This window comes from Phocoena sinus, chromosome 6 (assembly GCF_008692025.1).
Source record: "Phocoena sinus isolate mPhoSin1 chromosome 6, mPhoSin1.pri, whole genome shotgun sequence".
In the NCBI taxonomy this organism is placed as follows: domain Eukaryota; kingdom Metazoa; phylum Chordata; class Mammalia; order Artiodactyla; family Phocoenidae; genus Phocoena; species Phocoena sinus.
Window position 1 is genome coordinate 105,612,416 of NC_045768.1, and position 26,619 is coordinate 105,639,034.

The 26,619-nt window shown below is 47.3% G+C and overlaps 1 protein-coding gene across 1 annotated transcript; it reads left to right on the forward strand.

The window, feature by feature from the left end:
• The first annotated feature begins 1,474 nt into the window (after positions 1-1,474).
• PNOC (prepronociceptin) lies at positions 1,475-26,462 on the forward strand. Its single transcript, XM_032634649.1, has 4 exons — positions 1,475-1,669; positions 11,666-11,815; positions 22,247-22,698; positions 26,043-26,462. The coding sequence occupies exons 2-3, from the start codon at positions 11,690-11,692 to the stop codon at positions 22,649-22,651; spliced, it is 531 nt and encodes a 176-aa protein (XP_032490540.1). The 5' UTR covers positions 1,475-1,669; positions 11,666-11,689; the 3' UTR covers positions 22,652-22,698; positions 26,043-26,462.
• Positions 26,463-26,619: the final 157 nt, after the last annotated feature.

Genomic DNA, 26,619 nt, shown 5'->3' on the forward strand with positions numbered 1-26,619 from the left:
CCCCAGGCCCCAACATACATCAGGCTGCAAAACTGACCACATGTCATGCTGACTTCTCAGAGTTCATAGTGGTGGCTTTGCCCTGTAGTAACAAAGTGTAAGATTTGGGCAATAGACATCTAAGTGGAAAATCGTGAGTGTGCCAGTCTCCTGGGCCCTTCTGTAGTGAATACAGATGGAAGAGAAGTTTGTTCTTAGAAAGTGTTGCTCTTAACCTGGGGCAGGTGTTGCTTGCTCTCTTCCTTGCTTTCTTCCTGTTTTGTTTTGCTTTTATTGAGATAGACTTCCCATAAAATTCACAATTTTAAAGCATACAATTCAGTGGGGCTTTAGTATATTTACTATGTTGTGCAATCATGTGCACTATCTAATTCCAGAACATTTCCATCACCCCAAAAAGAAAGCCCATATCCATTAGCAGTCAGAGCAGATGTTTTCTTTAATCCTTCTCCACCAAGTCTCAGGTCCATCAGAGAGCCAGACTCGCCACATGAGAGAGCGCTGAAGATCCTTGGACCACTTAGGCTCAAACCCTGGGATTCTAGAATATTTTGTGGATCTTCTTGGGAGGGCCAAGGAGGAGGTCATGTTGTAATTCACCTACAGCTGGGAAAGGAGGGTTCCACAAGGACGCTGCAGAATCTAAACATTCCCTGCCTGGGCTGACCCTGAGGCTACCTTCCCACAGGGAAAGGAAGGGAAGGGAAGGAGGCTCCACGCTGAGGGGTGGGTGCTTGGTGGTGACACCCTAAAGTAGAGCAGCAGCTTTAAAAACACTCTGTTGTGATGGTAGATGTTGGGAGAGGAGTTTCAGATCCAGTCGGAATGATTTATGTGAAAGGATGGAGAGGATGCCGAACTCGCATTTATTAAATGTCTCAAAGGTTCCAAATACAAACAGAATCTCGTTTTTCTACCCACAACCGTCCTGGGAGATATTTCACCCCTTTACAGAAGGAGGACCTGAGGTTCACACAGAGAACTTGCTCTAACCAGAATTTCAGACACTTCATGCTGAGTCTAAAATCTCAGCATCTTCCATTGTGCTGCGGGGTGGGCACCTGTGAGGCATCTCTGGCCCCGGCCCATGGCAGGTGGAGCCACTCCCTTGAGTGGCCTAGTTGTTGCTGCCTGTGGGGTGGTGACAGCAGGAGGGGGCTCATCTGAGCTCAGCTCTGGGCTTCTCGGTGCCGGTGGGAGCTCCCCCCTTTCTGCCCACTCCCTGTTCATTCCTCAGGCACAAAGGTTGCTCAAGGAGACTCCAGGACTGGGGTCTGCCTTGTCACTGTCACCAGGAGGCTTTTTTTCTTCCTGACTAGCCAGAGCTCCCCATCAGTCTTCGCAGCGCCTCTGGAAGCAAAGGGAAGGCAGCTGTGGGATCCAGGCTGAGCAGAGCCCAGGTAAAGCAGGCTTGGGAATGGACTGACGGGGAGGTTGGGATGTCACAGGTCTGAGCACAGAGCCAGGGGGGCGGGGAACAGCCAGGAAGGATGGTAGGTTCTGCTGCTCGCTTGATTAAGGGGGTCAGCGTGTGTCTGTGTCATCGAGGTGGGCAGGGAAGGGGAGGGCTGTGTGGGGCGCGGTGTGGGGGGGGGAGCGTATATATGCTGGTGTGGCTGATACCGGGGAGCCTCACATCCGAAGGAGCCTGGCTACTGACAGCTCCCAGGTAGGTGACTGCAAGCAAGCCCCAGCCCCAAGACACGCTGTTGAGAGCCTGGGGAAGTAGCCGGGCGGCAGGGCTTTCTCCCCAGCCCCTCTCCTTTGTCCAGTGTGGATGCTGCTGGCCTCCTGTGAGATTATCCCTTCATTCGTCTTCTTTTCTGGGCTCGGATGGGGGGTGGAGGGGAGGGCTGAGGCTTTTATCCTGAAGAGAGATGCCGAAGAAGAGCTGAACTTGGAGATGAGGAAAAGTTTTGATTCCCCAGCTGTGGCCCCTACTTTGTCGCTGCTGTCTGTGGCGAAAAGGTGGTTATAGGTGTGAGGTTAGGGGAGCGGCAGGCACTTGGGGGTGGGTGTGAGGGCTTGCATTTCAAGGCAACCCTCCAGAAGCCCCCAGCCCTCCAAGCACCCTTGTGAGTGATTTCTCTCTGCGCCTGACTTCTTTTCATAGGGCGGGCAGGCTGTTTTCAGCATGTCACTCAACTTGATTCAGATTTGGGTTTTTAATCCTGAGGGAACCCTGCTCCCCTAGGCACTGAATACAAATCGCTAGTAATGATGCGGGGGAAATCAGACCCTGTCTTGTGCTCCACCAGTTAAGTGGCTGATCGCAGTCGCTGTGTGTGAATTCCGCGTAGATTTCTGCAAGGTTGACCTTGGTCTCCAGACGCTGAATCCTTTGGAGGTCTCTTCTCTTCCTTTGCATCTTTCTTCCTCCTGCCCGTCTCTCCCACCTAAAGGTCTCTGCCGGGGTCCTGTGGAATACGATGTTCAGAAGTCATCCAAACTCTCTCTGGCTCAGCCTTTTTCCTCCTTCTCTCTTTGTGCGGCTCTCCCTTCGCGTCTGCCTTCCCCTCCCACCGCTACCCATCCCATCCTCCCCCATCTCATTCTGAACATGGACAAGTTCTGGGGGAAATTCAAGTAAGGCAGGATGATTCGGGAAATGGACTATTTAAAGCAAGCAGCTTTGGACTTGAATACCCCGATCCTGGGCTTCAACATCTGTGTTTCGTTTCCTTGAGCAGCCCATAATTGTCCCAATTATAACCAATAACATTGGTTGGCAGACTAACAAAAGATGAGCTTTTCATGGCATTCGCCAGCAAGCCTAAACCGGAGTTTTCAACATAGGGGGGGGAAAAGTAAGTGCTTGGCTTCTTATCAAAACCTCCCAGGGAAACTGCTGCTCTCTCGCTTCCTGGGGGTAGCTACTGCAGACACACTCCTCTTTCTCATTTATAAAGTGTGGCAGGGAAAAAGTCTGCACGCTTCCACCGCTGCTGTGATACCGTTCACAAAAAGCATTCGTGTTCCTTTGGCCTTGCTGAGTCTTCTGCCGGGGAGGGTCCCTGGAAAGACTGCCCCCAACCACCATCTTGGTAAAAGGAGCAGCTTCCACCGTTCCCTGTGCTGCCCATCGAGGGCGCTGTGGTGCAGCCTGGGGTCATTCAGGGGGTGCAGTTTTGTTCTCCCAGGGGCGGCAGCCCTGGCTTTATCAGCTGAAGGCTGAGGGTACTGGGGGATTTAGAGGTTGCCGATTTTGCATTGTCAATGAAGGGAATAATTGCAGGATTAGGCGCAAACGGGTGCTCTCTGGAGCCCAAGACAGGAGCTGTCACAAAGCTATTCTGTATTCAATCAGGTATCCACCAGGCAGGGTGGATCCAACAGAGGTGATAATAACAGCCCTTTACACTCATACAACGATTTACATCTTAGCGCTTTCACACCCACTAGCCCTGGCAACAAGCCGTGAGAGATGGTATCATTATCTCCATGTTGCAGCTGAAGAAACTGAAGCTGAGAGGTTAAATAATTTGTTGAGGACGTGGCAGAGAGGGGACTCAGTTCAGCCTTGCTGGCTCCTTTGCATCCCCCTCTTCGAGCCAGGGGTGCTTACAAACTAACGGGGTGGGCGCGGGGCAACACACACAGTGAAACAACTCGTGGATGATGCGAGGCTGGGTGTAATTAAGTCCTGGATTGCGTGGTCCAGACAGCAAGTGCTGGAGGAATTTGGGGGAAGGAGTCCTTGCTCAGAGATTCCAGGGATTCGAACCGGGCAGGGAAGGAGGTAGAATCTGGAAGAGCCAAGGGCTTTGGAGAGGGAGGTGGCAGCCGGGACAAGGGCACAAAAGGAGGTCAAAGAAATGAACCTTTATTGGAACCTACTATGTGCCAGGTAGTGAGCTAAACTTGTCTACATGCCTATTTCATGCTAACACACACACGCACAGTAGGGATGGGAGGTTTAGGGTGAGTGTTCTACGCTTTCATCCCCACGGTTCAGTTAGCCTCACGCCCCCAGCCCCAGAGCTCCCATGAAGGAAATCTACCTGATGTGAATCTGGGTGGAACTACTCATCAGATATCCTAGGGAGGGGATGGGCCCCTCCCAGAGAACAGGAGTCACAGCGATGACAGCCTGCGGTGGCTCGAATGGCTGGGAGTTCATTAGGCAAACTGGATGTTCTAAACACTTCTATGTAAATACCTATAGGTCCTCCACCCGCTGCTTTCCTTCTCACCACACACTGGCTGTGAGATTTAGGGCACACCAGTTTGGGGGGCAAGCCGATTTTCTGGGCATCTCCCGAGGATAGCCAGTGATCGCGTTCGGTCTTGATTTTCCGCGATCCTGTGATTGTTCAAATACTGGTTGCTGCCTCAGTGTTGCAGAAACACAGCATCGCTAGCTCTGAAGGGCCTGGCTCGGCATGTGACTTGTGGAACTGGCCCCCGAGGAGTCCTGGGTCTCAGTGAAAATGTCAGCGCATCACCAGCACACACCCAGGGCTCTGCCTTGCCACCAGGGCTCAGAGCCAACCTCCCCTCAGCTCACACTTGTCCTGTGCTCCTCCCCCACCAAGTCCCCATTCATCCTTTCATTCATTCAGCCGAGAAACGTGCTTCGCTTACTGATAGGAGCCCGCAGTACCGAGTGCCAGGAAAACAGACCTGGCAGCCTGTCCTCAGAGCTGTGGCCAATGTCATTAGATGTTAACGAGTCTAGGCCAAGTGGTCTCCAAAAGGGGCGTGGGTGCCCGACAGACCACTGGGCTTTGGGAAACTGAGGCTTAATTTTCTATGTGGTTATCTTATCTTTCTGAATTTGCACTTTAGTGGGATTTATATTGTATGTAACTTTTCTAAGTAAATTGGGAAGGTGAGCTCAAGACGGTCTGATTGCTAGAAGTATAAAGTTAAAGAAGTTTGAAGATTATTGATCTAGATCCATTGCTATTTTGCTTATCTGTATTTTCTAATCTTTTTGAAAGGAACCTTAAGAGGCTTTATTGTAAAAGTAAATAAAAGCTTTGAAAAATCCATTTAAGTTATTTTGACAGTATATGTGGAACCGTGGGCCAGAATCAGGAAGATCCAAGTTAAGAGCGATGACACCTTTCCACTTTTGTGGCAACCCTGATAGAAAATGTGTCCCTTGGGACTTCTCTGGCAGTCCAGTGGTTAGGACTCCTCGACGGGGCCCCGGTTCAATCCCTAGCAGGGGGCGGGGGGAGGAGGGTGGGAGCAAAAATTAAAAAACATAAAATTTTTAAATAAAATAAAAACAAAGACTTAAAAAAAAGAAAAAAGAAAGAAAATGTGGCACTCTCCTGAGCCCCAGCTGGGCTACTGTAACAAATATCTGGCCACTTATAATATCAAAAATATTGACCATCTAATCTATTATAACTGCCTCTTTTTGGAGAAGGGGAAACTGAGCCCCAGAGAAAGAAAGGGCCTTGTTCAAGATCCCACAGGTGAGGGCAGAGCCAGGCCTCTGGCTTCCAAGCAGAGGGCTTTTGTTCATTCACTGCTCACCAGCTCCAGGCACACCCGCTCTGTGCAGGGCGGGGGCGTGCTTTGCCCTTCACCTCCTCTGTGCCCATCCTCTCCTCCCAGGTGGAAATTTAGAGCAGAAGAGGGACCTTTTTGGATGCAAGTGTATTCGTCAGAGGAGGAAAAGAAATAAAGGGGCCTCAGTCATAGCTGGTGAACAAGCAAAAGCTCAGTGTAGGAGTCACGTCTGCGTTAAAGAAATGGGGCGTGTGGAAGACAAACCCCCGTACTGGTGGGCAACGAAACACTCCTCCAGGAACTGGGGAGAGGCAACAATAAAGAGGGTGTCATCAGAGAGGGGGAGCCCAGAGTTCAGGACAAAAGGAGCTCCTTACAATGAATTCATCTACATGAACACAGAAAACTGCCTAAATCTTTTTTTTTTTTTTTTGTGGCTGCGGCATGTGGGATCTTAGTTCCCTGTCCAGGGATCGAAGAGTCCTAACCACTGGACCACCAGGAGATTCCCCTGCCGAGATCACTGAGAGGTCTGGTGAGAGCGTGAGCTTGCAAATCAGATGGGTTGTGTTCTCAGCTCTGCCACTTCAAGTTATTTCTCCTCTTCAAGCCTCAATATCTTAACTGTAAAATGGGGACAACAGCATTTACCCCATAGGGTAGATGCTTATAAAGCAATCAGCACAGTGCCTGGCACAGAAGATGCTAAATATAATAATAATGTGATTACTATTAAATGCAAACAGAGACCATCCCAACGAGATGCCACCAGAATTTGCCAACCTTTCCAAAGCAGGACTAGTGTGTGGAACTTACGGTTTCCCAGAACACGTTTTAGAGTCAAAACACCTGAGTTTGTCTGGTTCTTGTATAAGCTGGATGACCTTAGGCAAGTTGCTTAACCTCTCTGAACATATGTTCATCTCAAAAGGGGGGATAATATTAACCCCAGGTTATAGGATTGTATAAGAATATAAAACTCTTTTGTAACCTACAAGAACAATATTTATATATGTGGTTGATGAGAAGGACGGGAACAGATATACCTCTAGCAGAAAGGCATATCTGTCATCTTCTCTTCTCCACTAGAAGCACTAAAATTACAGGCTTTCTCATAGGTCATAAGACAAAACTCAATTAACTTTTAGCTTTGGCTAAATCTTCATATGTAATCCTCCAAACAGATAAGCAACTAATGACATTGCCCTTGGAAGCAAGATTACAAGCAAATAGATTAAGCTAAACACAGCGGTATTTTATCTTCATAAAGAGTGAGGCACGATTAATTTATGAGGTGTTATTACTGAAATAAAAGGCAATTAAACATTTCTTTACTCAATACAAGATGTCCAGACCCACAGCATCCCCACATAGAAGGGTTAGCTGAGTTTGGTTCACTAAGTGAATACAAGCCATGTAAAATTCAAACACACTTAGGGTAGTTTTATTTACTGATGGTCTCTATTGTACAATTTTGAACAACAATAACAACAACTATTGTTACCCCCATTTTGCAGGTGAGAAGACTGAGGCCCTCAGAGGTGAAACAACTTGCCCAAAGTCACACAGAGTGCAAAGATCAAACATAACTCGGGAATTAACTCATTACTCACCTTGATTTTACTTCACATTAACTGATACACAGAGCAACAAAGCACACAGATGTTGTCAAGTCTTCTCAAAAATAAAAAACTTCTATTGAGTTTTCAAGAAAGTTTAGTCTTAATCTAGAACACAATTGTTCGAGGGTTGTGAGGAGTACCAAAAAGGACAAAGCGTCCCCTTTATAAGGATTATTATATATATTTTGAGCCTTTATTTATATTCATCTCATTTAAATATCAGAAACCATCTTTGAGTTGGACTGTGTGGTGATTCCCATTTTAAGGATTCTTTGAATTGCAGAAGAGAATGAATAACGTTGAGTAATGACTGGTTTTTAATTACTAGGTGGAGTTACTAGTTAAAAGCCAGGGGTAGAAATCTCTGTCTTCTGGCTTCTTTTACAGGCTAAATGCCTACTGAAATTCATCAATCTTTCTGTTTCAGTGTGACTGGAACATTGTTATGAAAAAGAAATAAAAACTTCAGCCTTCAGCATCAAATACTCTTTAAACTCATGCTAATTCATAAACAAGGATAATAACCAGCCATGCCTCCCCAGCACTCAATTGCTCCCAAGTGTTTTTCATTAAGTCTAAGTGAAAACACTTCCCACGATGCAATTTTAAGGGAATATTATTAATCACATGCCTTGATTAGCCTTGGGGAATGGAATAAGCAAATTGGCTGAATAAAAATGACTTTCTTCTTTCTGAAAAAAATACAACTTTAAATTTTAAATTTTTAAATAGATAGAAGTGCGGGGTAGGACGTGGAGGGATAGGGAGGTCAGAGATGGGAAGAGAGGTAAGTGTACCTTGGACCAGCAAGGAGGGCCAGGCTAATGCCAAGTAGATTTGATAAGGTTTTCCAAGTGCCAGACCAACAAAGGCCCACATTTTACATGCAGGAAACGTATCAAATGGAACACATGCTCAATGTCCCAGGAGTTCATTTTCTTTCCTCAACTCATCCTAAAAACCCATTTACCCAGAATTTGAGATAACAGGAGCAGTCAATCCATCAAACATTTCCTGAATGTGCAAGTTGCCACGGTTAATGAAGTTCATGAAAAACCTCGGCAGGAGAGCACTTCATTAACATCTGCCACAACTTATCAGCTCAGCCCGTGCAAACATGTGTTGCAATCTTGTATTAGGAAGCAAACAGTCCCTTTTCTCCCCGCCTTTCCGTCTTCTGTGAAGTACAGACACTGCCATCATGTGGCCATAGAGAGCATAGCATGCTGGACAAATCCTACAAAACCGTCTCCCGCCTAGAATGAAATTGAGTAGAACAAGAAACGTAAAGGCAATCACCAAATTAAACAAAAGATCTAGCCAAGCGGTCCTCAGTTTAAGACCTTTGCTTATATGGTGGCTGTCTGGAACTCAAGATACGTGTTCTCTTCAAAAGAGCCTGTAAGTGGTGATGAGTTTCCCTGGGTTGTCTACCAACACGTTGCACCAGTGCAAACTTAGCACGTAGCTAACCGTTACAACCATGCCTCCCGGCCACTGGCAACCAGTCTTCTTCCAGAACGGGCATGGGGTTCCAGCTTAGGATGGCATCTTGCCTTGATCTGGAGCAAAACTCATTCCCACTCCTCCCCGTCAACCCACCCCCCACCCCCCACCCCCCCACCAAGCTGAACAAGTTAGCTACTAGACTCTTTGTCACTGACACAGGTCCTGAAGTGGCTCCCGTGCCATGAGCATCCCGGGCCCCCGGGGGGCCGGTGCTCCCAGACACTCCCCAGTTCTCCATTTGTGAAGGAGAAGGGAGAGGGCTCCTGAGATACTCCACTGTCACTTATCAAACTTTCTTGAGCACCTCCTAAGTGCCTGGCCCTGTGCTGGGTGCTGGAAATTCAGAGAACCATATAGAACAGAGATCTCTGCCCTTCAGGAACTCACAGCCAGTGGGAGACATAGATACACAAGTCCAAGCTTACCACGTAGAGTGCTAAGGGCCGCGCAAAAGACAATGATAGTATCACAGAGTGAAGGCTATGTCCTAGGCTCTTTCTCTGACAAGCTTTTACGTTGTACTTGTTCTGTGCCAGGTGCTATTTTAACTGCTGAAAAACATCAACCCATTAATCGTCCAATAAGATAGGTACTACTATCATCCCAATTTTACAGATAAGAACCGGAGAGGGTGACTTGCAGACGTGGGATCTGAACCCACGTCTTTAGCGATCAGCAGATGAGAAAACGTGAATCCCAACAACCCCGTCTCAGAGGTCTGTTGTGCCTATTTGACAGGCCCCTGGGCCTCGCTTGCTTCCCTGTGTGATGTACTGCTTTGCGAAGCCACAGGAGTAGACGAGACTCATCTAACCCAGACCAGGGCTTGGAGAAGGCTTCCCAGAGGGGATAATTCCTGAGGTGTGTATGAAGTATGTGCTGGAGGCGGGTATTCTGAGCAGAAGACACAGCAAGGGCCAAAGCGCAGTAGGCGTTAAGGACCCGATGGAGCTGGGAATTATGCGTGATTCACTAGAAATGGAGGAGCTTCAAGAGTGAGTGACAGGAGCTGAAGCCAGAGAGCTGGGCAGGAGCAGTGCTGACTCCCGCTGGGGGTTACAGAATTATTTTAAGCATAAGTAACATCATCACATGTGGAGATGGCTTGGTCGGGGAGGCGGATCATTAGGCAGACTAATTAGAGGGCAAGATCACAGTAACCAAGGCAATAGATCTCAGCTAAGGCGCTAGCCCTGGGGGTATAGGAGGAAAACGCATTTGAGACATATTCATCTGAATAGATGTTCAAGTTCCTTGTTCATTAACCCCAGACATCCCAATCTGTCGGGTAAAAGTCAGACCCTTTAGGATGGCCAACATGACCCTGTTTCATCTAGACGAGCCCCTTTCTCTCTTAGCAAGTGCTTCCCTTAGGGAGGGGGCCCCAGGAAAGTCACCTGCTCACCCCCCACCCCCAAGGCTGTGATCCCGATTCCAACAAGCCTTTGAAAAGTTGGAGTCACTAGTTGAAAGCGAGGTAGTTCTGTGTCTCTCAGACGCCCTCTTCTCTGTCCTCTTGGCAGACTCTTCCTCATTATTCAAAAGCCATCTCAAATGTCACCTCATTGACTTAACAAACATTGATTGAGCATCTTTCATTCGACATCCTCTTGGTACGAAATGCTTGGATAATGCCCAAGGAGAGCTGGGGTGGTCTCCCAACATGGCCACTGGCACTGGATGCCCCTCCTTCTCCAATTAACTTGCTCCATTTCACTAAAAGATCCAGATTCAGTGGTTTTGGGGTAGGGCCTGAAATACTGCATTTCTTACAAGATCCCAGGGGATGCTGCTTATCTGCGGACTGCATTTGAACAGCGAGGCTTTTACGTTCTCTCAGTAGAATCTAAATGTACAATTCAGTGGGGTTTTGGCAAACGTATACACCCCTGTGACCTACACCTCAATCAAGAACATTCACATTTCCAGAAAGTTCCCTTGTTCCTCTTTCCATTTAATCCTCCAAATAAAGATGGTTCTACAGGGACCCAAAGCGATGTAGTCCAAGAAAATAGCTTTCTGATTCAGGAGACTCGATCACAGGAAAAATGTAAAGGGAAACAGGAAGAACTGTACATCTTTGAGACAATCCTCCATAAAGAATATAAACAACTGATCTAACTAATAACCAGTAGAGCTATTACCTTAGAATAGTCCCTTTGTTCATTTTTTTTTAAGATTTTTTTGATGTGGACCATTTTTTAAGTCTTTATTGAAGTTGTTACAATATTGCTTCTGTTTTATGTTTTGGTTTTTTGGCTGTGAGGTAGGTGGGATCTTAACTCCCCGACCAGGGATCGAACCCACATCCCCTGCATTGGAAGGCAAAGTCTTAACCACTGAACCACCAGGGAAGTCCCTCTTTGTTCATTTTTCAATAGATAACTTCAAAGCCTGGTTCTGCAAAGCCTCGTCTTGTGCTTTGCACGGATTAGCAAGGTGAACATACTAGCTCTGTGCTCAGGAAGCTGGCTCACGTCTAGCAGGAGAAACAGACAAGGAACCTAGCAGAACCGTCCTGGAAGAGTGAATTCTGGGCCTCGGGGCATTCCTGGCAGAGGCAGGGGAGTCTGGGGAGGATCGGTCACACGTAAATCTATTTCACACATCTCACTCATCACCACACTTTGCAAAACGTCCCTTATGGGTCTAATCTTTGCAGTAGCCCTGGGACAAGGTGGGTACCACTATTCCCCTTTTAGAGTTATGAAAACTGAGGCTGGGAGACATTGTCTTCAGGCCGTACACTGGTAAGTTGCAAAGTGAGGCCTTTAGCTCCCTGGAAGGGTTCGTGCACGTGGAGGTCAGCTGAGTGGCAGGAATCGCAGGGGTGCTCCCCCCAGGAGCCCAGACACCAGCCCTGCATGAACATTACGCCTGGCAGACAGGCCTGGGCCACCCGTGCTCTCAACAGTCCACTCCCTCCTGGGAGGTGGAATCTCAGGCCCAGCTGCACTGTCCCCTCAGAAGAGTGTGTTTCCCGCATCCCCTGTGTGAGGGTCTCCAGCCCCTACTGGCCCCCACAGAAGGGCTGTGCTAATTGCCACCCGCCCTCACTTGTGTTTTAGCATCCTGCTTCCAGCTCCTGCACCATGAAAATCCTGTTTTGTGACCTCCTGCTTCTCAGCCTCTTCTCCAGCGTGTCCAGCAGCTGTCAGAAGGACTGTATGGCCTGCAGAGAGAAGCTCCGCCCCGCTCTTAACAGCTTCAACCTTGAGGTAGGTCCAGGAGCAGGCCTGTCTTCCCCTCCCTCCCCCAAGGTCACGTGACTCTCCTAGTGTCAGATGGTCTGTAGGAAACAGATGTGGACTTGAGCATCTTCTGAAAGCAAACCCTGTCATCCTTCCAGTTTACCACGCTCATATAAAGACCCACCCATGCTGCCATTTTGTTCCCATCATTAAAATAATGCATACTGGGCTTCCCTGGTGGCGCAGTGGTTGAGAGTCCGCCTGCTGATGCAGGGGACACGGGTTCGTGCCCCGGTCCGGGAGGATCCCACATGCCGCGGAGAGGCTGGGCCCATGAGCCATGGCCGCTGAGCCTGCGCGTCCGGAGCCTGTGCTCCGCAACGGGAGAGGCCACAACAGTGAGAGGCCCGCGTACCGCAAAAAAATAAAAATAAAAAAATAATGCATACTCATTCTAGAGAATTTGAAAATTTCAAAAACTATAAAAAAAAAAAAATTTAAATCACCTTTAATCCCACCAGAGAAAGAATCCTAGTTTTTTCACTTGCTATGTTACACAAGGATAATTTTCCCCTGTTATTAACATTATTTGAAATTACTTCTTCCCATGAATACAGTATACTTTGCTTAACCAATCCCCTCCTGTTGAACATGTATATTGCCCTTCAGTTTTGATATTATAGACAGTTCTACAATGAACACCTAAATGCTCTCTCGTATTTTAAATTTTGATTTGAGCACTAAATTTCTTTTTACTAAGTAAGCTGCTTTGTCAACTGCTTTCATTATAGTTTAGTTATTCCTCTCCTATTAAATCCAATATAACTCAATTACTTTTTCTTTGTAGTCAAGTAAACTCTTTTCAAAAGATGCCATGTTTGAAACTCCTCAACCTTTAAGAACAAACTTTCGCCTACTGTTCCTTAAGGCAAGTGTACAAATATAGGAACCAAGTACTCACGCTGGGATAACACCCTAATGTGAGCAGACACGGCCCCCGACGCACCCAAACACCAAGCTCCTCCTGTACCAGCTCAGTGGTTTCCAAGTCTGTTTTTCTGAACAGTAATAACCACCGAATCATGAAGCGCATCCCCAGAGAACCCGTTCAAAGTTCATCCATCCTCCTCATTCAGCCATCATGGGTTTCCTGAGCACCTACTATGTGCTGAGCACTGAACTAGGCCAAGGGCCCTGAGGTGAGCGGATGGATGGCTTTTGCAACTGGTGGGAGAGAAGAACCCCCAATCCCTCCATGAGCGTAATTACTGAGCCCCGGGGAAGCAAGAACAGGGGACCCCAACCTAGTCTAGAGGGGCAGAGGGGGCTTTTGGAGGAACTAAGTCTTTAAGGAAACCGAAAGAAGATCTGAGGTGAAGAGGCAGGGAAGAAGAGCCCCAGGTGCCCAGGTAATGGAGGGAGACGTGGGGGAGGGGAGGGGGCACACGTGCAAATGCCTTCCAAGGGACTGGAGTGGCAATTAAGGAACTGAGAAAAGCTGAGTTTGGCTAGAACACAGAAGGCCCACCTGCCTTTTCTGTGCAACCCAGAGAGGCTTAAAATTTCACCCAAAACCAAACCTTTCCCTTGGTCTTAGTAAACGGAGCAGACAACTAGTTTACACGTAAACCAGTGAAGGAGTTGATTAAGTAATAATCTCATAATCGCCACACTTTTAAGGCTCTGAGGTTGCAGCCTAGACAAGACTGAAAGTTGTGAACAATTCCTGAATCACGAGCTTTAACTGCAACCCTTTATCTCCCACTCAAAAAAGCATTAGGACTCGAACAGATATTTGTACACCCGTGTTCGTAACAGCATTACTCACAAGAGTCAAAAGGTAGAAATGACTCAACCGACCATCGAGAGATGAATGGATAAAGAAAATATGGTCTATGCATACAGCTGAATATTATTCAGCTTTAAAAAGGAAGGGAATTGTGACACATGTTATGGCATGGAGGAGCCCTGAAGTTGTATGCTGAGTGAAATAAGCCAATCACAAAAGGACAAATGCTGTATGATTCCACTTACCTTAGGTTCCTAGAGTAGTCTGATTCGCAGAAACAGAAAGTAGAATGGGGGTTGCCAAGGGCTGGGGAAAGAGGAAAGGGGAGTTAGTGTTTAACCCGTACAAAGCTTCAGTTTGGGGAAAGGAAAAAGTTCTAGAGATGGTTGGGGGAGGTGATGGTAGGACAACAATGTGAATATATCAATACTTAATACCACTGAGCTGTACACTTGAAAAGGGTTCAAACGCTAAATTTGATGATATGTGTATTTCACAATAGAAAAAAAAAGTGTTAGGACCTCAACTGTAAGGATAACCCTAAGTCTGCTCTAATTTATTTTTTACGAAGTAAAGCATTCATGGATTTAGGGGATTTGTTTGTAACAAACATCGCACCTGACTGGGAAGCGCTATGATTCTCCCACTCCCGGGACACCTTGACCTTGGGAGCCCTGTTCTGAGACAACAGAGGCCACCAGGGACAGATTCTCTCCAGCCTCCTCATTGCCATCTCAGGATCTGTCCTCCTGCCCTTGCTTCCTTCTTCCTTTGTACCACTGATTTTCCTGCTGGGAATTTCTCCTTTTTCCCCTCTCCCACTTGCTCTTTCCTTCCCTCCGTTGTCATGTTTTTGAAAGAGTATCTACACTTGTGACTTCCAGCCCCTTGCCTCTGCCTCACTCCTTAGCTGCTCTTGGAGGTCACCAGCAGCTCCTAACCACAGAACCCCCAGCAGATGTGCAGGCTTACCTCTCCTCGTCCCCTCTGGGTGAACCCGGCTCTCTTCCCCACTATGACTCTTCCTTTTCTGCCTCCTGTTGCGGTCCTGTTCCTTTTCCTGCCCCCTGAACATAAGCAATCGCCAAGATTCCCTGCTTCTTACCTCCTTCTGAGATGCCGCATCCACTTTCCAGGCCGTCCGCTCTCCCCAGACAGCAGGTAACGCCCAAAGGTACACCCCTCACCTCCTCTCTGCTGGGCTTCCATCACTTTCCATAGTTTCCGGGAAATCCAGGCTTCCCTTCCCTTTCCACGGCTCCACGAACCTGACCTGCTATCTTGCTCATGGCTCTCCCTCCTCCCCCCGGCCAATAAATCCTACTCATTCTTCAAAACCCAGGTTAGGTTTCACCTCTTAGGAGAATCTTTGCTGACTCTCCACCTGGCCCCAATCGAGCCAGCCCCTAGCTCCTTTGCTCTCTGATGATTACTTGCATCGGCTGGTCTCTCACCACCGGGTATGAGCTTTCTTTGCTGATTATTCTGGGTATCCCCAGCATGTTGCAGTGTGTGCCACAGAGCAGTACTCAGTTAAGAGGTCCCATGGAAATTGTAAAATTGCAAGACCTTTAGTCTCCTAATAGGTGCAGGCACTGCACAGTTTTTACACTGGTGTCTTTCAAAGCCAGTAAAGAAATTGGAGCCTGTTTCCATTTCTTCACAGCATCTTCAATCTCTGGGGTCCAGACAACACTTAGAACATGGCCAGTTCTAGCCTCACAGTGAGGGATAATCCCTACCAGTGCCTGCTGACCCCCAGAGGACCTGGCTGCCTGTTTGGTTTCTAGCTTGTATTCACTTTTAACCTATTTTTTTTAAAGTTTTATGAGATGTCTAGAATTGAGGCAACCACATCTCATTTCCAAATCTTTCAACCCTTGAGTATGTCCACTCTGTGAATGATGGGGGACTCAGATATTTAGGCAAGGGTCAGCTCCCCAATCCCTCCACCAAATGGTGTAATCCTGAGCTATTCCCAGGACCCTTGGCTTCATCAAAAATTTCTTTATTTCTCATTCCAGGGCAATGGTCCAAGTATGGTTGTCTTTTTGGTAGACTATCATTTTGGTCAGTAAATGATTCACACCCCCCCAAACCATTACAATGTCCTGGGCTTTCAGCTAAACTGTGAACGGTACTTACACCCTCAGCTGAAGAAGAAAAAAACTAGATTCACTGAGTTGTTTCAGAGACAAAGAAGAAGGTGACTCCCAAGAAAGGTCTGGGGAAATTTATTTAAATTCCCTAAAACTCTATTAAAAGCAGAAGAAACTACCTTCTGCTAGTAGTTTGTCTTCATTACATGAAAATTCTTAATCGTTGACTTGCAGTCGGAGTTCCCAATACGTTTTTCTTTTGTACTATTCCTCTGCTGGCCCGCTTGCATTGGCCCTCATATTCTGGCAGAACCTCCTAAAGCAAATAGATCTCAAATGTCTCTCTGTCAGAAGTGGTTGGATTCCTTAGTGGCAGAAACGTGACAAACTCAATGAGCTGCTTCTTTTCCTTCCAATGGGCTCGTGGGCCTGTTTCCCTAATCTTCGATCCCAGACATCCAAACGGCCTTTTGCTCAGTTTCCTCCCAAGCCCAGCTTTACAGATCAATTTGGCACCAATCTGGGACTTTCCAGATGCTCCTGGGCACTGTGGCTTAATATAGCAATGTCATCAGTGTGGGCTGTGAAAATGTGTCCAGCTCACTTAACGGGCCATTAACCCATCTCTGGAAAGAAGCTGGTGGGTCCCTCAGACCAGAGAGTTTAGGCATTAAGCTCATAGGCCCATCTGGTGCTACAAATGCTGTCGCAAATTTGGATTCCTCATTTTTGCCCAAAACCTTCTCCTAAATCAAGAATTGAGACCATTTTGTTAGTACCTAATTCATCTAATAGTATGTTGAGTCTCGGTGTGGGCTCTGCATCTGGTTTGATGGTAGCATTTCATTTTCTCTGATTGACACACAACCTAATTACCATCTGGGCTGAGAAACTCAGGGGCTCACAGGAGATCTGATAGCCTCTGGGCTTAACAGCTCCCACCTGTTTCTGTAAATGGAAGGAGCAGAACCATACAGGAAGCACTTTGAGGCTCCTCTTCTGCGAGGATCCCACCGAGTGTGCTCCAAAGGTCCATTTCACCTCTACACTTCTACACTTCTGAAACCGCACAACTCAGATTGGGACTTGAAACACTGGGGCTGGGAGCTGGGACTGGAACCCACGGTCTTTTAATTGAGATCACACACCTGGTCTCAGGACTTAATGAAACTCAGATTCTTTATGTCTCATCACAGAAAGAATTCAGTAAAAGACAAAGTGAAAGGTAGGAAGTGGATTTATTTCGAGAGATACACATTCCATAGACAGAATGCCGTCCATCTCAAAAGGTGAGAACGGCCCTGGGAGAAACACACTCCACAGACAGATGGTGAGCCATCTCATAAGGAGAGAGGCCCCGAAATATGGGGTGGTTAGTTTTTATGGGCTGGGTAATTTCACAGGCTAATGAATGGGAGGATTATTCCAACTATTTTTGCAGAGAGGGAGGAGACGTCCAGGAATTGGACCACCACCCACTCCTTGACCTTTTACGGTCAGCCCTGGAACTGTCATGGCACCTGTAGGTGTGTCATTTAGATGTTAATGTATTACAGTGAGTGTGTAATGAGGCTCAACGTTCCACTGGAAGTCGAATCTTCCACCGTCTTGGACCTAGTTGGTTCTAACCTGTTTATGTCATATCTTCTAGGGCTATGTCATTCTTTGAGAGGTTATGCCCTGCTCCCTTCCCTCCTGTTTCACTTCTACTGGCTTTCCCAGTGCTACCTATGCTTTCCTGTTATCTCCTTGACTCTGTAGTATAGGGTTTCTCAGACTCATCACCGTAGATATATTAGGCTGGATAATTATTTGTTGGGGAGGAGGGGGCTGTCCTATGCATTGTAGGATGTTTGCTAGTGTCCCTGTGGAACAGAGCAGGACTCTGTGGGACCCTCCTGGGTACAAATCCTTCTGTGTCCCCCATTTCTTTTTTTGTGGGAAATAGGCTTCATCCAGCCTCCAGAACTTTCCCTGAGTTCCAAAGGGTAGGTTCAAACAGTTGTTAATCAGGGGCAAGGGGGGAGCAATCAAACAATAGTGCAGACTTGGGGCAGGGTTCCTCCTCAAGGGATACATATAACAACACCTCTGTGTTCTTCTGTGGGAACTAAGGCCCTCATCCTTAGGAGGATGGTAACTCCAGGCTGAGCACAAGATTCCTGGAGCACCTGTTACCTCACCACCAACACGTCACACACCCTGCAGCCTTCACCCCAAATCTTGCCTATTAAAAACCTCACCACCAACACATCAGAACAAAGTCACACACCCTGCAGCCGTCACCCCAAATCTTGCCTATTAAAAACTTCTCCCCGAAAACCATCAGGGGGTTTGGGATTTTTGAACATGAGCCACCTGTTCTCCTTGCTTGGCCCTGCAATAAACCTTTCTCTGTTCCAGACTCCAGTGTTTCGGTTTGTCTGGCGTCACTGTGCGTCGGGCACACAACCTTGTGTTCAGTAACAGCTGGCCTCTACTCACTGGATAGCAGTAGCATCCCTGCTCCCACCCACTGTGTGACAACAAAATGTGTCTCCAGACATTGCCAAATGTCCCCTGGGGGGCAAAATGGCTCCCAATTGAGACCCACTGCTGTAGAGCAATAACCCAATAGGATGGTGATCTAAAAGAACAAAGTACAAATTGGTTCTACTCAGTTTCCTTCAAAGTGTTTCAGGAGCAGGCGTAGTGCAGACCCGAGTGACTCTCTGAAGGAGTCCCCAACCACCATGTTCCATGATGGTTTCTTCCTCCTCAGAGCCAGCTCCAAAGCAGGATTTCTCAAAGTGTAATCCAGCCTCAGAATCACCTGGGATGCTTGAAAATGCAAATTCCTGGACCCCACCCTCAGTTTACTGCATCAGAATCTCCAGGGGTATAGATTGAGAATTTGCACTCTAAAAAACCCCAGTAGGGGTTCATAAAGACCGCTCAGGTCTGCAGCTCCATTGTTCTAGAGTCCACCCTCCCCATCTATGGAATTTGCCCATCATTCTTTCTTCCCCAGTGAGTTTGTGGGTGTGAAAAACTGGTTTCTCTATGTATCTCACTGAGTTGTCAGCATCTCTGAGGAAACTCTAAATGGAAGAGACATACTCGAAAAAATCTTGTGTATCAGTAGGGGCCAGTCTCACCACCTCTGGCCAGCAGGTGGTCTGGGCAAACGTGTTCCTTGGAAACCTTACCAGCGAAGGAGAGTGAGAGTAACACTCCCACTGGATACCACCTCTTTCTTCTCTCTGGTCCAGCAGAAAATGAGCAATTTCCCCATCAGAACCTTACTTTTTGGTCTCATAGAATCCTTATTTTCCCATTAGTTTCTACCAATTCATATTGCAAGCACAGAGAAGTCGCTGACTAGGAGGTGTCCTGGATTGGGACTTGAAACATTGGAGTTCTGTTCAGGTTATACTGTTATTTCACCATGTAGTTTTGGACCCATTACTGAACCTCATTATAACATACGAACATGGACCACACTGGTCGTTTCCAAACCAGGACAAATCTCACAGTTACCTGAGCCTTGTAAAAATAAGCTTTAAACCCTGGTTCTATTCCTCAGAGGTTTAACTGGGTTGTGAAATTCTGTGTTTTAAAAAGTTCTACAGATGGTTCAGATTCACACCCAGGTGTAGGACCCATTGGACCAGGTGGTGCCCAAGGAGTCTATGCAATGCCTTGGTGATGCACACAGGAAGAGTTGAGGCATCTCCCAGTGTGACCATTGGGCGACCTCAGCTGCAGAACCCCTCTTCCTCCTCTTGTTTCTCTTCATTTCACATCCTCACTATGGACTCCACTTTGTACTCCAGCTATGAGATGCCCGGAATGCATACACGTTCTCCCTACAGCACAGCTAGCAGCCAAGTGAAGAGGTCCTAAGCCTGGAGTCCACGGATGCCTGTCCATGGCTAGGCTTTAGAAGATGTATGAACCCCCTAAAATTATACGCAAATGTGACATGAATGTGCAGTTATACAGTGAAAGGGAGGGAATCCCTTATGGAGAATAATTAGATTCTCAGAAGAGCCCATGACCCAAAAAAAGGCGAAAAACCCTGGTCTAATGGGACAGACGAAACAAAGAGCTGCAACAGGGTGACGAGCACTACATCAGAAGCATGTGCTAAATGCCAGAGGAGTTCGAGTCTGGCTGCAACTAGCTACAGCTCCTGTTCTTCCAGGGACTCCCTTTCTCATCTTTTCTCTTTTCTTTTTTTTTTAAAGTTTTCCCTTTGTCACGCTTAGCTAAATATAAAGTGAATTCTTTATTAATACAGCTCAGGGTAACAAACCTCTACTTGAAACCCTCCTATTTACTGGATGGAGAAGATTCCTCCATGAGTAAGATGTGGTCCCTAACTTGTCATATTCTGTCTTGTAAGGTGCTACGATTATACGAAGCATTCAAATTTCCACAAGTGGAGAACAAAGTTCTGTGGGAGCACAGAAGCAGGAGAGAGCAATTCCAGCCGGGGAGCCAGAAGCAGGTGTCATTGAGGAGTAGCTCTGGAGCCTGGCTGGCCCCAAAGGATAGATGGAAGGAGGTTATTCCATCAGAAGGAACAGAGTGAGAAAAGACATGTGGGGAAGGCGAGGGAGCTCGCTGTGTTTGAGGCACTAAGAGCAACCTCATATGCCTGAAGCAATGAGGGGTGTTGAGAGGAAGATTCAGAAATAAGACTGAGGGACTTCCCTGGTGGTCCAGTGGTTAGCACTCTGCAGCTACAAAGGAGGTTGGGAAACATATATGTGGCCTTCAGGAAGAAAACAAGTGTTCTCTCTCTTTTTTAAAAGAAAATATTTATTTATTTATTTGGTTGCACCTGGTCTTAGTTGCAGCAGGCAGGCTCCTTTGTTGTGGCATGCGAACTCTTAGTTGCGGCATGCATGTGGGATCTTAGCTCCCCGACCAGGGATCGAACTCATGCCCTCTGTATTGGGAGAGCAGAGTCTTAACCTCTGCGCCACCAGAGAAGTCCCAGAAGTGCTCTCTTAGTAAGGAAGAGGGGAGATGGGTACAGAATGGGCAGGTGGTAGCCTCTGCCCCAGAAGAGAAGGTGGGCTTTATTCTTAACAAATTGTACTTAATGTGTTGGTCAGACATTTTGATGGAGATAGAAGACACGGCAGGCGGACTCTCAACCACTGCGCCACCAGGGAAGCCCTGGGTGGATGTTTTTGCTCCCCAGGTAAGGCCAATGAGGCACACACACATCTTGTCACGTCCCACACCTGCCCAGGCAGAGCAGTAACTCTTGATGCCCTGTAAGCCAAGCAAAGACTCCGAGGTCTGACGAAGGGCTCTGCCGCTTCCTGCTGACCATGATGTCAAGGTCAGGTTGAAAGGCGGTTTCCATCTGGCTAAGGCCAGAAACACAAAGAGGAGCATTCAGGGTGAAGTCAAAACAGCAAATAGGAAAAAAAAAAAAGTTGGAGGCAGAGGCTTCCAGGAGACCTAATCGGAGACCGGAACGTGGGAGGAAAGGGCCAAGGCCAGGACCAGTCAGGAGGGTGGGAGATATCATGGTCAGGTTGGTAGTCTAGATGAGAAATGGAGAGGCCTGGAGAGACAGAGAAGCAGCAGGAGTTCCTCGGGGGCTGGCGGGTCTACTGGATTGTGTCCGATGTTCCCCGAATGCCCAACCTGCCTACATCCCAAGGTCTTGGCCCCCATTTTCTTTTTTAAAAAAATTTTTTATTGAAGTATAGTTGATTTACAATGTTGTGTTAATTTCTGCTGTACAGCAAAGTGACTCAGTTATACACATATATACATTCTTTTTCATATTCTTTTCCATTATGGTTTATCCCAGGACATTGAATACAGTTCCCTGTGCTATGCAGTAGGACCTTGTTATCCATCCATTCTATACGTAATAGTTTGCATCTACTAACCTCGAACTCCCAATCCATCCCTCCTCCACTCTCCCTCCCCCTTGGCAACCACAAGTCTGTTTGACCCCCATTTTCTGTAACTGATGCACAGATAGTGACGACTAGTGTGTGTGAGGTGAAAAATGAATCACACCAAGGTTGATCTTTACCTGGTGACCTTAAAATAACCATGCAGATTTAACTACGTGACTACATACTACATACTACATACTTAAGAAATCCCCAGTTTCTTAAACCGATCTGACCTCTCCTAAGCTTGATAAGAGAACAAAATAAAATTCTTCTTTATGGGTGACCCTGATGAACTGTGTTTGGCTCCAAAAACCCGACGAAGGCTATAACGCGGTGCAGATTTGGTGCATTCATTCTGTTAACTTGCTGTGTCACCTGTGGTGAGTTAACCTCACCTCCCTGAGCCCCAGTTTTCTTTGTGAAATGACAGAGCCGGGCTAGTTTTCTGCTTCTTTCCAATTCTGAAATTCTACGAACTTAAATAACTGCATGTAAAACTGCTGCACGGTACTTGATAAATGGGTGCTTCAGGAGCACTTGCGTTGGCACCAAAGTAGACGACAGAAGGACTGGATCTCCTCGTGGGCTTGATCTCCTCATTGCCTTGGACCAATAGCTGTCCCTCGTCTTTCTCCCTCCTCCACCTCCATCTTTGCAGGTGTGCATCCTCGAGTGTGAAGGGAAGGTTTTCTCCGGCCCTCTCTGGACTCCGTGCACCAAGGTCATGGCAAGGGGCTCCTGGCAGCTCAGCCCTGCTGACCCAGACCACGTGGCAGCTGCTCTTGACCAGCCAAGAGCCTCTGAGATGCAGCATCTGAAGAGAATGCCCCGTGTCAGGAGCCTCTTCCAAGCTCAGAAAGGGACAGAGCCCGGCATGGAGGAGGTGGGGGGCATGGAGCAGAGGCAGCTGCAGAAGAGGTTCGGGGGTTTCACCGGAGCCCGGAAGTCGGCCCGGAAGTTGGCCAACCAGAAGCGGTTCAGTGAGTTTATGAGGCAGTACCTGGTCCTGAGCATGCAGTCCAGCCAGCGCCGGCGCACCCTGAACCAGAATGGTAATGCGTAGCCGGAAGGGGAGCCCCTCCCAGCTGTACCGTCCACTTCAACCCATGAGTGAGTGGGGCCCGAATGAGCTGGGGGCAAAAAGAAACCTCCTCTACCCCTGCCTTAGCCATCCTCCCTGGCCTGGGGAAGCACGCTGGCCCCCAAACACATACACACACCCTACACCACCTCCAGGGGTTCAGCTCCTGGGAGGCCTGGGAGGTAAACCCACCTCTCTACCACCTGCCCACCTTCTCTCTGGGAGCAAAGATTTTCCTGGGAGTGCTCTCGACGCTGACCACTGCCATTAAGAGACTGGTTACCATGGGGATAATAGTGTGTTGAGATAACTAATTCCTCTGTAGCTCTCCAGGAGCTTAGTTTCTATGGGGACAGTTAAGTGGACCAATCCTCCTATCTGGTTGCCATAGAAACCATTCACTCACCTTTCCTCCAAGACTAAGAACGGAGAACTGGACCTACGCTTAGCCATTCGCAGAGAGTCTGATTTCTGTGGCTGTGATGTTGCTATTTCACCTTCAAAGATGGCTTAGCTGTCCCTTCCCTTCCCCCCCTGTATCTCAAGGTGACTGGCTTCCATGGAAACCATTAAACTTTCCCAATCTCCCCCAGTCAAGGAGTTCTGGTTAGGACCAGTTCTTGTCAGGACACTTTTCTGCTTTTCTTTCTTCCACACATCACTCGTCCATCTGACCACTTGGCCAGAGACGGGCTGATTCTTTGCAGCCAGTGGAACCTGAGCAAGGCTTTGAGAATCTGGCCCAAGTGACCTGAGTCGCTTTTGGAAGAGGGACTAAGGGATCATCATCTCTTCTCAGTTTTTGCCTCTTTCCAGGTGCCATTGTTGTTTTGTGTTTGTTTGTCCTTTTCCTCTCTCCCTTCTGGTATGTTCTTACCCCCATAGACATGTTTATACATGTACCTATAATGCAGACCAGATGATAAACATCAGAGATGCTAATTTATTGCCCAGGCATTACAAACTAGCTTTCCTCAGCCCATCAACTTATACGTAACTTTGAGTGGCACAGGGAACCAGCACGGTGGAATTGTCTGGAAATCTAAGAAAATCCCAACCATCAAGCATATATGCCTTAATTCATGTGTGGGAATATGATTTATCTGCAGGATCTCATATCTTTCCTTAAACAGTCTAGAGACTTCCCCTAACAGAAAGAACTAATCAGTTGCTCAAAAACTCTCCCCAGACATTGTTACCCAGGTGGGGGCTTCTCCCTGACTCGGAGGCATAAGAGGAAAAAATCTGCACGTGCTGTGTTATTTTGCTTCCCGTACGTCAAAGGTAGCCAGATTGTTAAAAATCTTCTTTCAGAGTATATGAATACACGTGTGAATCTTTGGCATCCACACTTTAGCAGGGAGGCAGCCCACGTAGTGCTTTGCAGGTAGGCTGGCTTGTTTGCAAAACATCCATTACCAAATACGGGTATGTGTATTAAGTTGTGAGCCGAAGCCCGCCGTGTTTATTTTAGCAGAATGACTAATCTCCGAAGGCCCTGAATTAACCTGCACTGTTTCTGAAGTCATATTCTTGGATCCTTAACAAGCATTCTATTTTTCCTAAGCCATTCCTGCACAGGACCTAACGGTAAATCTTTCAGAGATAGCATGGATTGAATTCTTTCAAATCTTAAAGATATTCTCCTTTAAAGGGACCCTCATGGAACACTGAAGACATGTCTAACTCTGAACTGCAACCATTTTCTTTACCTAAAGACAGTTCAGAATCAGTCACATTAGCAAGAATCAATTTATTTAAAAAAACAAAACAAAAACTAGTTGAGCCCCTATTCAGGTAATTGGTTTTTCTAGTTATCTATTAAGCTTCACTGAGCGGCACTGAAACATAACTGGTAACCAGCTTCTGTCTGTGGCTTTGCTCAAGATGTAAAGTTCTTGATGGAAACACTGCAGATATTAACCTGCTCATTTGGGTGTTATTGATTGCTCTCCTTCTGTGACCATCTCACTCATTCTTTTTTCCACACATTCATGGTTGCTGAGTTCCAGTGCAAATGTGTATTTATGAGTCCCTTAAGCCTGTCTTTCTTCGCCTATACATACTCCAACCAGCCCCCACACATGCTTGAGATTTCTCCACGGCTGGGGGACTCCTGTTGCCGGGCTGTTCTGAACTCCTGAGACATCCAACACCAACCTATATTTAGAAGTCTGGAGGAAATGGCGCCACCTAACACACGGGATAAAGAGCCCTTATTCAGGGACTTCTCTGGCTGTTCAGTGGTTAAGACTCTGCGCTTCCAACGCAGGGGGTTGTGAGTTCAATCCCTCGCCGGGGAACTGAGATTCCCACATGCCACACGGTGCGGCCAAAAAATTTAAAAAGAAAACACCAAAACCTTATTCAGAAAGTATAATTGTCACTGGGTCTAAGCTCGGCCACACGACAGGCCAATAACTGAGAGATGAGGTTTTGGGACAAAGCATAATGACTTTATGCGGGCAGCCAGCAAACCGAGAAAACGGTAAACCAAACCATCTTGCCTGAGTTAGAATTCAGGCTCCTTTTATACTAAAAGGGGAGGGAGTAAGGTCCAACATTTCCTGGTTCCCATCAGCCTCCAGAGGGGATGTGCTCATTTCTTCCTCCCTGCAGTGATTCACAGGTGGGCCTGGTCAGGAAGTTTCCTGGGAGCTAAACCAAGGTATTTTAGCTGAATGCTCATTACCTGGGAGGCAGGATTCCCAGAGATGGGCCTTTACGTATAACTTAAGCTTATAGGCAACAACCCTTTAGTGATTAACATGTAATAGGATACAAAAGTTCTTCCCTATTACATAATGATGTCCTAGAAAGGAAGGACACTGAGGTGCAGGACCAGTTCTAGACAGACCTGTGAAAAGTGCACAACTGGTCGTGGTACATACCTTCCCTTTCCCTGGCCCTATACTTCCCTCCTCTCTTCTGCTGTCCCTGGCCTTGAACTTCTAGACAGTGGAAAGTAAGCAGATTCATTCCTGGTGAGAAATTGGTAAAGTTAGCACTTGGATTATAAAAGAGAGCCATAAATGAGGGCTCTCTTTAGCCTGAAGAAATGAATTACCACACACAGATTCCAAACTCCAGGGATGAGAGAACTGCTTCTGGGCAGTTCTCCCCTTCTGACTTTGAAGCCCTAGCCCACAGACCTCCCTTCATTCTGTTGGTCCTGCCACAAGACCCGGGGGTGGGGGGCGGAACAGGAAAGCAGGTATGTAGAGGGAGACGGGAAACCCTTCTTGTTGCTTTTGGGACTAATTATGTGAATGATAGCTCTTCTTTGCCTCCTGTCTCAGGCACTAGGGAAAACAGAACTGAAGGGTCAGAAAAACTGTCAGATTTGCCCCTGTAATCATTTCTGTCTCCCCAGGTGTCCGGGTGATCCACAAATCAGCATGTCTCCAGCCCCAGACCTGCCGGCTGGGAATCAGGATTCCTTCCTCCCCAAGGCCCTGAGGCAGGCCTTGTCTCCAGGCCTCCACCCACAGGGCCCAGCCCCATCTGGTTGTCTTTCCCTTCCCCTCTCCTTCCTGCCCCTCCCCCCATGGCATGTTTCATGACAACCCTGTTACTACATCAGAGTGTATTTTTGTAATTCTTCCAGCTAACATTTAAACAGCCCCATCTTTCCTTCTCACCCACCTCTTCCCTCTTCTAGGGGTGGGTTCAAGGAACAGGAAATCAAGAGTGGGGTTTTGACTCGTCACTGCCATAACTTGTTTGTAAAAGAGCTGTTCTTTTTGACCTATTGTTTTAAACAGATATTTCTCCATTAAACTTATACTGAGCAAATGGTTAGCAAATTGGTTGGCTGGTTTTTTTTTCTTAAAAAGTGAGCATTTTTATTCCTGAAGAGCCTTTAGTGAGAGTAAAAACAGGGACAAAAAGGGACTTCCCTGGTGATCCAGTGGTTAAGACTCGCGGTCCCAATGCAGGGGGCTGGGTTT

Bases quoted from the DNA above. Each gene is read 5' to 3' on its own strand.
- PNOC (XM_032634649.1), top strand. From the start codon at position 11,690: ATGAAAATCCTGTTTTGTGACCTCCTGCTTCTCAGCCTCTTCTCCAGC. The intron at 11,816-22,246 runs GTAGGTCCAGGA...CCATCTTTGCAG, and splicing joins TTAACAGCTTCAACCTTGAG to GTGTGCATCCTCGAGTGTGA.